The sequence below is a fragment of the Rhinolophus ferrumequinum genome, chromosome 3 (genome assembly GCF_004115265.2).
Source record: "Rhinolophus ferrumequinum isolate MPI-CBG mRhiFer1 chromosome 3, mRhiFer1_v1.p, whole genome shotgun sequence".
NCBI classification, from domain to species: Eukaryota; Metazoa; Chordata; class Mammalia; order Chiroptera; family Rhinolophidae; genus Rhinolophus; species Rhinolophus ferrumequinum.
In genome coordinates, this window is record NC_046286.1 from 58,463,201 (window position 1) to 58,475,790 (window position 12,590).

General features: G+C 32.9%; 1 protein-coding gene across 1 annotated transcript in view; it reads left to right on the forward strand.

Annotated features, from left to right (window-relative positions):
* The first annotated feature begins 2,771 nt into the window (after positions 1–2,771).
* Positions 2,772–12,590, forward strand: part of LIN28B (lin-28 homolog B) — a 97,420-nt gene continuing 87,601 nt past the window's right edge. The window contains exons 1-2 of the mRNA XM_033103182.1: positions 2,772–2,781; positions 3,627–3,814. Coding sequence (XP_032959073.1) covers positions 2,772–2,781; positions 3,627–3,814 — 198 coding nt within the window. The remainder of the gene's footprint in view (positions 2,782–3,626; positions 3,815–12,590) is intronic.

Below are 12,590 nucleotides of genomic sequence, written 5' to 3' on the forward strand. Positions count from 1 at the left end.
TCTCTCCCCCTTTCTCTTACTGCCCCCCTGCCCAGGTATGTAAATGCATTTGCCTTAAATTCTTTGTGAATGAATGTTAGAGGATTTCTCAGAGTTCCCAGTTCGAAAAAGCCTTCTACACAACTTGAAAGGCTGATGTCCCTCTCAGGAAATGAATGAGTCGATAACCTCTGACACCAGTGACCAGTCCAGTGAACCCTACCTTAATTCCACTAATACTGGAGGCCCCCAATCAGGCAAGACTGTGAATCTCATAACCTTACCATCCTATGTGGTTCAGTTATGCTATTTCACACTTTTCATGTATGTATTGATAAGTTTGAATTTCATCAAATTTAGCAATAAACAAGGATTCAGAATCCACTTATTTCTGATTTTATGATGATTAAACGATTTTGTAAGTAAAGCATACATACAGATAAAATATCGTTTACTATAAATGTGTGTCAGTGACTAAATTATACTGGCCTGTGAATTTTATGACCATTAACTTTTACATAAATAATAGCTTTTCACCTCAGTTTACATGAATACTTCTCCAGATTATTTTTCTCTTAACCACATATTGATTTTTAAAAGTAATTCTTTCATTTAAAGTATAAAAAACCCCACATAACTTATTTTAGTCTTTTCTGTTTTGTATTATGTGAAATGTTTAACCTGGAATGCCATCGTTAAAGTTACATCATTATAGGTCAACGTAATCAGGCATTATTAAAATAATGCCTAGTAAAATATTGTGTTAGCAAATAATTTTTTGAGAGCTTCCAGCTTTTGTTACTATTTCAAAATCATTTGAATTTTCACACTTCTCTTTCCCCTCCCTACCAGCTGGCACATGGTTATTCCCCCCAAAGTAAATAAAATGAAAAAACTTTCCCTCATTTCCTGAGAAACAACAAAAGAAATAATAAGATGAAAAATTTTTACAAATCCATCAGTCTTGATTGACGCCTTTAATCACAGCTGAAAATAGCATATATTTATATACATTTATTTTAGATCTGAACCAATTAGCATAAATTTATATTTTGTTGTTTAATATGAGGAGGTGTAACATAGGTGCTGTATGTGGATTTTCAAAAGCTTTTAGATTCAAAATACCTACATTTTAGTATACGTCGAAGTATTAGAGTTAGGTGTGTTAGGAGTTAGCAGTGTGGACGTTTGAAGAGACCAGGAGGGGATTGCGGGTTTGGTGGGGGAGGGTCAACTCAGTAGCTTTGCCTAAGGGAAGTGGTATCTGTACAGTTTCTCCGTAAACTGCTTGTTTAAGAAAATGGGGGTGGGGTGGGGGAAAAGAGTGGTGGTGCGTTTTAATGTTTCAAAAACGGGTGATGTTTTCTATTTTTAAAGGAAATAAAGCATTTCTCGTTGATCAATGATATTCATTGTAGTATTCGATGAGGGCGGTAATATTGGTGTCAACATCTAGTAATCTACAATCATTTGAACCAATTTGAAAGGTATGGGGAAAGCATTTTGAAACGGGGCGGGCCGGGGACGAGACGGTAGGAGCCTAATCCGTTATTAAATTTTCGTTTATTCGACTCTTCTGTCCACTGGTAGTTGACTTCTAAAATGTCAGGGCCCAGATAATATTACATGAATTTACCTTTTTTCTCCCATTTGCGTCTCTTTCTTCACCCCTCCCCCCACCGGCGCCCGCTTTTTTTCTCCCCCACCTCTTTCTCTGGCTCTGTAGCCGCCTTTGCTGGCGGCTCCTCTTCACCTCCCCTGCCAGGCGCACCCATCCCCCTCCCTGCCGTACGTCGTCTTGCTCTTGGGGAACAATCGCCACTGATTGAGGTTCACTCTATGTTAGGCTGGAAAACTGGGCTGTTATTTAGGAAGTCATTAATCACATCCCCTCCCCCGGAAAGAAATGGCGGACAAACCTGTGAAGTACAATTTCTTACCAACCCCCTCAAATGTCCGAATTGGTGAAACTTAAACACAATTTGACTACATGAAGGTGATAGTGATTTTTCCGGTAGGATTTTATTTTAAATTTGAAAAAATTTCGGGGCACAGTCAGGTAATTGTGTGCTTTTGTCTTATGGTAGGTGTGTGCTATCATCCAAACTTTCATGAGGATGTAATTAGGTTTAATTAGATCTTTTGTAAATTATGTATTTTCCTGTAAGAATTGAATTAAATATGAAATCTGCGTCCCAGGCAGGTTTACTGCTATCGAGCAGCTGAAATTCTAAGGCGAGAAAAAGCATAGCATTGGTTGCGTTATTTAATTGGCTTTTTTCCTCCTAAATGAGATTATTTGGACAGGCTTGTGTGTAAGGCACGTGTGTCCACATATTATGACTGCTGTTTTTCTAAATCGACGATTCACAAGAACCTTCCATTGTGTTTTAAGTAAAAGCACGAAATCAGCATTCTAATTTATCGTAAAGAAGCGTTCCAAATTGTCTTTAAGATAACATGTTTGAGTTTTTCGTGTTCATTCATAAATTATTTTGATGTCAGCATAGATGAAATGGCGATTGGTTATCTCTTCCTCTTGCCTGCCCCTTAAGGATCCGAGGTGAAATTAGTAGCAAGAAAGCATGTAATTGACAAAGTCACGTGTGCTCAGGGGGCCAGAAACTGGAGAGAGAAGAGAAAAAAATCAAAAGAGGGAAAGCACATTAGACCATGCGAGCTAAATTTGTGATCGCACAAAATCAAGATGTTAGATTGAGGCAGAAGATCACTCCGTTCCAAAGGGAAAGTTTTCATCTCTCGAGTTTGGAGCAGAGGGCCCGTGGGGCAACATGGCCGAAGGTTAATTTTTCTATTGTTTTACTGTGATTTTTCTCTCCTCCTTTCTCTCCCCCCTCCCCCTCTCCCACCCTTCTTTGCCCGTCCCCCCCTTCCCCATTTTACCCCAATACTGGGCATTACTCCCACCCCCCATCGCGCAATGGGGCTTTCTGCAACCTATTGTTACAGATCTCCAAAAATGTTTTGTACCGCCCACACTGATTCACAACTTGAAAAGCTTTCAGGGGGCTATTGTTTGAATTGTTTGAGTGTGATTAAGCGCAGTTTCAGTTAGTGAGCCAAGAAAACTTTTATACACCTGCCCCCTCCCCCATTCCACCCCAACTTTAATTGAAAGTTATCTGGGGGAGGGGAATGCACATTGCAGATAACCCCGGATTCGCTGCCGCCGCATGTGCGTTAAAATAGTTCTAACCTTCTTCGCGATTTCTCTTTCCTCGTGCCCGCCGGAGAGGAGTTTCGCTGAAAATTTCTCTTTGTAAATGGGATCAGTGTTAAATCAGCAATATGCAAGTAAAGTATCTCTTGCTGTACTGTAATATGTGGCTGAAAAACGGAGTTAAATGAAAAAGTACATGTATGTACAGAAACGTGGAAGTGGATGTGATCGATAGCACAGTGTGCCTCTCCCCCACCCCCCGCTTCCCCTTTTAACCCTTTTCATTTTAAATATTTTTTGTAGAAGAAAAGAAGGAATCAACCACTTCATCGAGTTTTTTTTCCTATTTCCTCTCCCCCCCACCCCCAGCTCCCAAGCAGTTTTTTTGTTGTTGTTTTTTTCCCCCCTCTTTCAATGAACTGTATGGCAGTACAGACTAACTGACTTTTTGTCCTGTTCTACTCAGGCGGGGCAAGCAAAGGTGGTGGAGAAGAGCCCGGGAAGCTGCCGGAGCAGGCAGAGGAGGAATCCCAGGTTTTGCACGGAACTGGCCACTGTAAGTGGTTCAACGTGCGAATGGGATTTGGATTCATCTCCATGATAAACCGAGAGGGAAGTCCCTTGGATATTCCAGTCGATGTATTCGTACACCAAGTAAGCCAAAGTTTTTCCCCCCTCTTCACCTTTTTCCATGTGGAAGAGTTGATCAGTAGTTTTGTCAATGGCTATGTAATAATGTGCCCTTAGGTATATTGAAAGACAAAAATAAATCTTCCTTACAGTCATGAGTTAATACAGTTTTTAGGATGTGTGGGTGGGCTCCTTCCTGGGTATTTTTTCCTCAACAGAAAATGAAATCTTTGAAATTTTACTGCTTGGGAGCTGGTTGACTTTATTAGCAAGTTCCCCGTCTTCATTCTACAGCGAAATTGCGGTGATGTAGCTTCCGGTGTTACGGGTTACAATGTTACTCTGTCGCCTATGCCTGCTGAATGAGTGGGTAAATGAATGAAGAAACAGTGATTGTTTTAAGTAAAACAAAACAAAACACACACACACACAAACCAACAACAATTTACTGTTACAAGAAATCTATAGGTCCACGTATGTTAGACATCTCTAGTTAGTATCTTTGCGTGTTATTTAATCTCTGCCTGCCCTGTAATCATTTGTAGATTTAAGTCAAAATAATTGGATTTCACAGTAAAATAAAGTAGAACACGGTTGGCCCCTTATGGATTTGAAGTAATGTAAGAGGATGCTTGGTAATTAAACATTTTAGAAATGTGCTCAGTATAGGGCATAGGTCCAAGGATACTGTCTCTTTAAGAGTCTGAACTCAAAAAAACATGTGGCCAGAGGCGGCTCTAGCTTCTGTGTTTAAAATGTGCTAGTCTGCTACTTGGATAAATTTCTACCATTGCTTATAGTGTGTTGTAATTTTTAAAGATGCTTAATACCAAACAGAATGTCATTGCTTCTCATTATCAAAATTTTACCCAGAATCAAGCAAATTAATACCTCATCTCCTTTCACTCCATTCCTCTGCTTAATCTCTTTGTAGTAAAAAAAAAAAAAATGTCTACAGTTTGCAAGCTTGAATATTTCATCGGAAGAAGTTAAAGAACTATAAATTCTCTTTAATAATTCTTAGGAGCAAAGAGTTAAGACTAACGAGGTTTAGTTTGGCTTGACATTTATGTTAAAAATTGAATGGCTATCAATACTACAGGTTGACTGACATGCAGGAAATAATCTATTTACGTGAAAAGTATGTATTTTATTTGATACTGTGTTGCATGTCCCTGGTAATATTTACAACGTCCTTTCCCCCTAAGGAATATCATCTTCAAATTAAGTATATAAACAGTAGAAACACATGAAACCATTCTGTTTTGATCTGTTGTCCTGTGGTGCTTGGTAGCTTCCTGACCTTGCTGTGTGGTGTGTGTTTTCCTTTCCTAAAGGCCTGGTCATCATTATTGGCTGTTTACATGTGGAAGGATCAGCATAATCTGTGAATTGAAACAGGGTTTAAATACATAAATAGAAGTCTACAGACAGGCTACTGAATTTTATGCCTCCTACTTTATATTGCAAAATGAAGCCACATTTTCTGCTTTTTTTTCTCCCTAGACTGAATGACTGAAATCATTGACAGATCCATTTCTGTCAGGCTCTGGCTTTCCCCCCTTTGAACCTTCTTTAGGTTGTTAAATTGTTCTTTACGATCTCATAAATTTGTTTTATAGATAAATGAAAAAAATAGCCCTTTTCTTCTTTGTCTGATCACACCTTGTTATAATTTTGTTTTCTATGTTTACCTTCTAATATATTCAAATATTAGATATTTTATTAATCAATATTGATGTTTAGAATCATGAGACATCCAAATTTAAGCTGTTTAATGGTTTTATGTTGCTAAACATTCCTATATTCACTGAATTAAGAAATGCTATATTGCTGGAAAAGTTTTATAGATAGCAAACAGTTTCTAGAGTACAATAATTGATTATTTAAGACTTGCTTTAATCTTGTTACACATCATGTGTTTGCTAAAAGAACAATATTAAAATGACGTAATAAATATGCTCTTTATGTATTTTCGTGTTCTTCAAAAGAATATATCTAGATACACTCTTAGGAACAAGTATGTAAAAAGTCAATACAACTTAAGTATTAGCGTTTTTGTGATGTAAAAAACCAGGCATGATAATCTTTCAATTTAAAATTAGAAAGTGACATTTTAGGGGATTCTTTTTATGGTTACAGCATTTGTTTTTTCAAAAATACATCTCAGTTTTTTCCTAGGGAAAAATTTGGGTATCATTTGCTTTTTTTTTTTTTTTTTTGCTTCATTTTGATACCTAGGTTTCTGTCTTATACTGGGACTTAACATAAATTGCATATAAATCATATGAATAATTGCTTTGACGACAACAGAAATTCTACTGATTTTAGCCAAGCAACTACAAGTAACAATTAGATGGTCATAAATGATATGTGTGGGTATCATGTGAGCATTGCTTATACAATCGGGTTGCAATTCAGGACCATTTTGTAAAAGTTTTCTAAAATGTTTTCAGTTATTTTTGCTGCCAATTTTGGCATCATTTTTGAAAGCATACTAGATTTTATGTATAATTATAAATTAGATTTTTCCCCATTATATCTCTATACTCTTTTTTTATGAAAGAATGGGCACTGTGGATAATTAGGAAATTTAAATGTTCTTCTGGACCAATATATACTTAGTATTTTAAACATATGACATGAGTGTTCAGTGTTCATCTGTGTCATTGGATTTTTAAAAATAATTTGTAAGCATGTTTTTAATAGTATATACCTGGCAAAATAAAAAAATAATTTTAGTTTATTTAAAATAATATTTAAAAATTTATGCCAAGTAACCCAGTATTTATTTTTCTCTTTTGAAAATATTGACTGCAAAGAACTGTGCCACAAAATGAACAGAATATATATATATACACATATATGTGTAGTTTTTAAATAGATCTGTATATTGTTACAGATCTATTTAAATAATTCTATTTAAAATTTGTTGGCAATATTCAATTAAACGTTTGGTTTCTATAATGTCACCAACTCCTCAAAAAGAAACACATTAAATTAGGTGCTGTACTTTCCCTATCTTTAGACTTGTTGATAAATGTAGTGAGATTCTGCTGTTTGAGGATGGTGTGTGACCATTGGTGGTTTAAAATGACAGTCTTCATTTGACTTGCTGATGTGAGCCTCTGATTTAAATGATCTTATTTTTGTGGACTGGTAATGAATATATGTATATGTATTCTGACACATATTAATACTAAAACATTGATAGCATTCAGTAATGACTTTTATTTATTGTATTTGAATTTTGTCATGGCACTATTTTTAAAGTGTTTCTTAAAATATTAATATTTAAAATTTGGAAACTTTGATGATGATTGAGTTTGTAAATAGGATAAATTTGTAAGAATTTCTTACTTAAGAATCCAATGCAAAACACAGATTTGTCTCTCAATTGAAGGAAGAGTTACATGGTTATGCCAATTTGTAAGTCTAGGTTTCTACTAAGGTGATTTCATCAATTAGGATACAATCATTTTGTAAGTGCTAATAATTAATACTCCTATCAGTTTAGTGTTGATAAATTTTAAAAATTTGCATCCACAGTTAGATTGTGGGCTAACATGTTTAAATTGCCTGGAAAGGTCTCTGGGAACTTTTTCAAATTCTATAAGCTTTTAATAGGACCTAAATATTTGATGGTACTTCAGATGAATTACACAGTAATTAAATGTTCTTTTCTGGAGAAAGGCAATGTCCTCCAATAACTACCTGTTGAAATTTGTTATCCTGTAAGATTTTTTAAACATAGATTTTGACATTTATTTTCAAAGACATTATCTCACCTAATAAGATAAAATGATCATTTGAAATTTGTTTTGTTTAGAGGAAGGATAGAATCCATCCTCCTTATTGCCCTTTCTCCAGCTCATTTGCATAATATTTCTTTACTTTGGGCTTATATTTGGAATTCTTGGCTATCAAATATGATGCAAAGAATTTTTAACATGAATCTATTTCATCTATTTTACAATTTATGTAAGAATTTTTTTCAAAGAGAAAGTAATTCAAAATGACTGCAATTTAGCGACCTTTTCTCAGTAGGCTTAAGTATTGTTTTAATAATTTGGTTTTGAATTCTTCATTTACCTTTCAAGTACTGATGTTTTCTATGCTCTTTATTTCTGACTAATAGTTGATTTATTTTTTATTTTTTTTTAATGATTTTTATGGAGAATATGATGTCCATATTACAAAGAATTCATGTATTTTATGTTCTTTTTATTACTTTGCTTAGAAAACATCTCAGAGTAATGGGAATAGAGGAAATAAGAATAATTATTGTAACTGGTAAATTTAAAGTATTTGGTTAGTAATACAAGATATAAAAACCTTTGGGAATGACTAACATATATGAAAAATTTAAGTATTATATACAATTCAATTGATGTAGCATAGAGTTCATATCTCAATGTTTTCAGTATTAATTATACAATTTATGTAAACAAATTGATTCCAATATGTTCATGTTTAAGGGCTATTCATAGTATGTCATCACCAATTTATTAGCCATGCTACTTTCTTCATAGTTTAGCATGAAAACATTTTTCATATGCAGAACAGATGTGATTATTATTCTAAGGGCTGTTGAAAATTGCAATTTCAAAAAAGCTAGAGAAATCTTGGAAATTTTTAAACGTGATCATATAACAGTCTGTTAGTGAGTGATGCATTTTAGTATTTTAAAAATAGTTCCTAAACCTACCAAATTTTCATGGCTATTTGCCCAGTTGACTAATTTGGAAGAATCCCAAACAAAATGCTTTAAAGCTGCTTAATTACATTTAAAGGCATTTAAATCAAAGTTTTATAAGACTTTAATTGTCTTATAAAAGATATTGGATACTTTCCTTCTGATTTTCAAATGTTGGTCTATTTTCAAGACTTTTTTTGTATACTTCTAAAACAATGTTCTTATTCTCGTTCAATTTAAACATGAACTATGAATTGGGTACATATTTAAGACATCATCTTTCTTCATTTCAAAGATTATTGATGTAACTCAAGTATTTTCCTCTTTCTTAATTTTGATTCTATTTTTAAAAATTCACAATAAATGAGGGCAGCATATTAAAGAATTATTTTTTATGCAAATGTTTAAGTGACAAACCACTTACAAGTAAATATTCAGCATAGCATCTTTAACTTATCTTTGACTCATCTCAGAGTTTCTAGGTTTCATAAGTTAAAAAGTTTGTTACCTGCACTCAAAATGGTAGATTAAAAAGTGTGTCTTTCATTGTAACTTACATTACTTTAAGACGGCAGGGAACCATTCTTATTTGAATTTGGTTGGATTCTTCCTGTTCAGAAATTACGTAAATATTGAGGATAGTTTTGTATATCTTTACTGAGTAGTTCTTTTAGTATTGTGACTAACTAACTTAAAAATTACTAGTTAAAACTACGGTGCATTGTATTTTTATTCCTAAACCAAATATAACCTAAAAACTTAAAGTGATATTTCTAATTATTATAATTAAACTGGAAATTTATTACTTTAAATGTGATATGCTGTAAACTTGATTTGGAGTTAAATATGAAATAAATACAATACTTATTTTATTATTACCAGTTCTTCCTACTTTGAGATAATGCTTACTGAATTTTAAGTAACAGGAAGTTCAGCTTGTTCAGTATATAGTTGCTGTAGGTTATGGCATTGTAACATGTACAGTTCATAAGAAACTTAAATTATTCATATTTCTCTCAAGTAATTTGATTGTAACACCTTCTAATATCAGAAAAATTGATAACAGTAACATATTCAAGAAAACACATTACAGATCAGTGGAGTACATTTAAAAATGATCTTTTAGTGAGTATTCTATCAAATGAGTAACTAGTGTTGTTGCATTTTGATAACATCAGGATTAATTTTATCTCCTATCTAGTAACAACTTGGAAGATAATCTGATGATTACTCCCTTTTCCCTCAGTACCCAAGTAATTGCCAATTTGAACATGCCATCTAAAATAAGATTTATAGATAATTGATAGATTTAGTGTTATATATCTTTCTATAATCAGCTGTAAATTGGAGTAATAATACCTAATTTTTCAGTTTGTTGTGAAGAGCAGAAATGTTACATAAACTGACTAGCAAGTATGGATTGAATAAATAAACTAAAATGTAAACTAGTCTTGCCACAGTAAAAACACCGTTATTTTCAGTGGCGTATATTCATGGTGGAAAGTTAAATTGGTGTTTTCTTTTGTGTGCTCTCTTTAAAATTGGACAAAATGTGTTATATAACATTAATAGCTTAATTTCCATTGCAATGAACTACAAGGCTTTTTATTATAATTTTATTATATTTAAAGTATCAGGATATAAACTGAGGCTTGGAAGCAATTTTGTTATATAGATACATATTTTTTTAATTTTTTTTAACTTTTAAAATTTATTTTAAGTGTGTATTTTCAGGACCCATTAGCTCCAAGTCAAGTAGTTCTTTCAGTCTAGTTGTGGAGGGCACAGTTCACACTGGCCCATGCCGGGATCGAACTGGCAACCCTGGTGTTGCAAGCATCATCCTCTAACCAACTGAGCTAACCGGCCGTCTCTAGATATTTTTAATAGTTTATTGTACCATGAAATTTGACCTACACATTCAGATGTACATATCCAGTTTGTGTATTCTTTCGCATAAGATAAGGAAAAAATATTGTTTTAAATAGACTTGCTGTGATAATTTAATATCTGTTGCTTTATTGATAATTATTTAATCCTTTTGAGATACTACATAATGGTATAGAATCTGCTCAAATAGATCATTACTCAAATTCTAGTTTATATTATGTCTAGAGGGGAAGTAAGTTACGTTGTCAGTGTCTCAGGGTCCTATAAATGAAGGGACAAAAATGTATCTACCTCCTAGCAGGTTATCGTGGGGATTAAATGTTATTATACATGTAAAGCTTTAACACAGAGCTTGGGAAGTAGTAAGACACAACAATATTGTATATAGTTATTACAAAGGAGAGAAGTGGTGTGGTAGAGTGAGGAAGAAAACATTGGAAATGAAGGATTGGGTTTGGCTCTGACACTTGGTTTCCTTACTATTAGCTAGCCACATCTATGGAATTGCAGTATTCTTATGGCTAAAATGTGGTCAAGAATATTTTTCCTCTCTATTTTTGAGGAATAGTGTAAGGGTCAATTGACGTAATATACGTGAAAATAATTTAAAACCTGTAACAATCCCAGGTTTTAGTTTTAATCCTTATTTGAGCACTATATTTTTGTTAATATTCCCACCATATAAAGCATCAGAATTTTTAAAAGATAGTAAGCCCATATCATTTATTTTATTTTTTGGCCTTGTCAATTTTATTGAGGTACAATTTATATACAATAAAATTCACCAAATTTAAGTATATGATTAGATGAGTTTTGACAAGTTACATAACTACTACCACCACAACCATGATTTAGAACATTAAATCACCTCAAAAAGTTTCTTTGTGTCCATTTGTAGTCACCCTTGAAGAGAAAGCTCAATTGTCCTCTATGATAATTGATATGTTATATTACTGGTTAACTGACCTGGTTCCTTTTAACTTTGTCTTGTTAGACATCAGCTACAATCCAGTATTCTTTATCAAATACAATTCACATTTATTTTCATGTTTTTTTTGTTTCTCTTTAGTTACTTCTGCTTGGAAATTATCTTTACACCAGCCAGTAGTTTCTGTGCTTATAAAAGTGAGATTAGTTAATATGCATTTCACTAATCTTTAGCATTAATTTCATTTATCCTTATGGTACTTTTCATACAATATAAACTCTGCTTACCTAATGGGGGGATTTAGGTTTATTGATATTTATATTTCTTGTGGGAAATTTAGTGAATTTTTGTCTCAACTGAGTTTTTGTATAAACATTTTTAGAGATGTAAATGGACAAGGTGGTTTATTGTTGTATAAAAGTATTACCTTTCAAGAAAATGGTTACTCTAGAAAAAGTTTTCTTTTCAATAATTTATCTACTCATCTATTTTTTATTGATCACATACTAAGTGTAAACAGTTCTATGATTTAAGAGTTCTGCTCTGAAGCTTGCTATGTATTTCCTGTTTTCTTCCTCTTAGCAAACTTTTACATACAACTTTTCCAATTCTCATTCTTTTTGTACAAGGTGTATAAAAGCAAAGAATCGTTTTTCCCATGTACTATTCACTTTCTTTTTACAAAGTCTAATTATATAGCCTCTACCCATTCAATTTGGGGATAACTATAATAAAAAAAGTTTGTCTTTAAATATTGAGCTAAATGCAATCATTTCTCATCAGTCTTAAAATACAGTTTTCAGATTTCATGCAAAGTGTCTTTACCAATGCTTGGAACCATATTATTTTATTGTGCTATTAATAACATACTTAATTTTTACCAGCTACTTTAACCTTTTGTTGTAACAGTCCACTTTTTAAAATCAAACTCCACTTAAATTTATTACTTTTTGTTAATCTTAAAGTTGCCCTCTTTTTCAAAATCTTGTAAGCTTAATTTGATAATAACTAAGATTTTTGTTCAGTTTTATTGTACTATATTATGTAAAGACTGTAAATTTAAAATTAATTTTACTTTGGCCGTGGTTCATTTATGACCTTTTTTTTTCCTTAAGCAATTCCTTAGGCCATTGCTGATATGTTCCCAGATACTATAATGCCAAAATTCTTTTATCTTAACATTTGTTCATTCATATGAATTATCTTTATCCTTAGTTGAAGGCTGACAACACTGATTATATTTATCACCTTAAATGCTTGGTAGATTATTGATATACAAAGGGTGC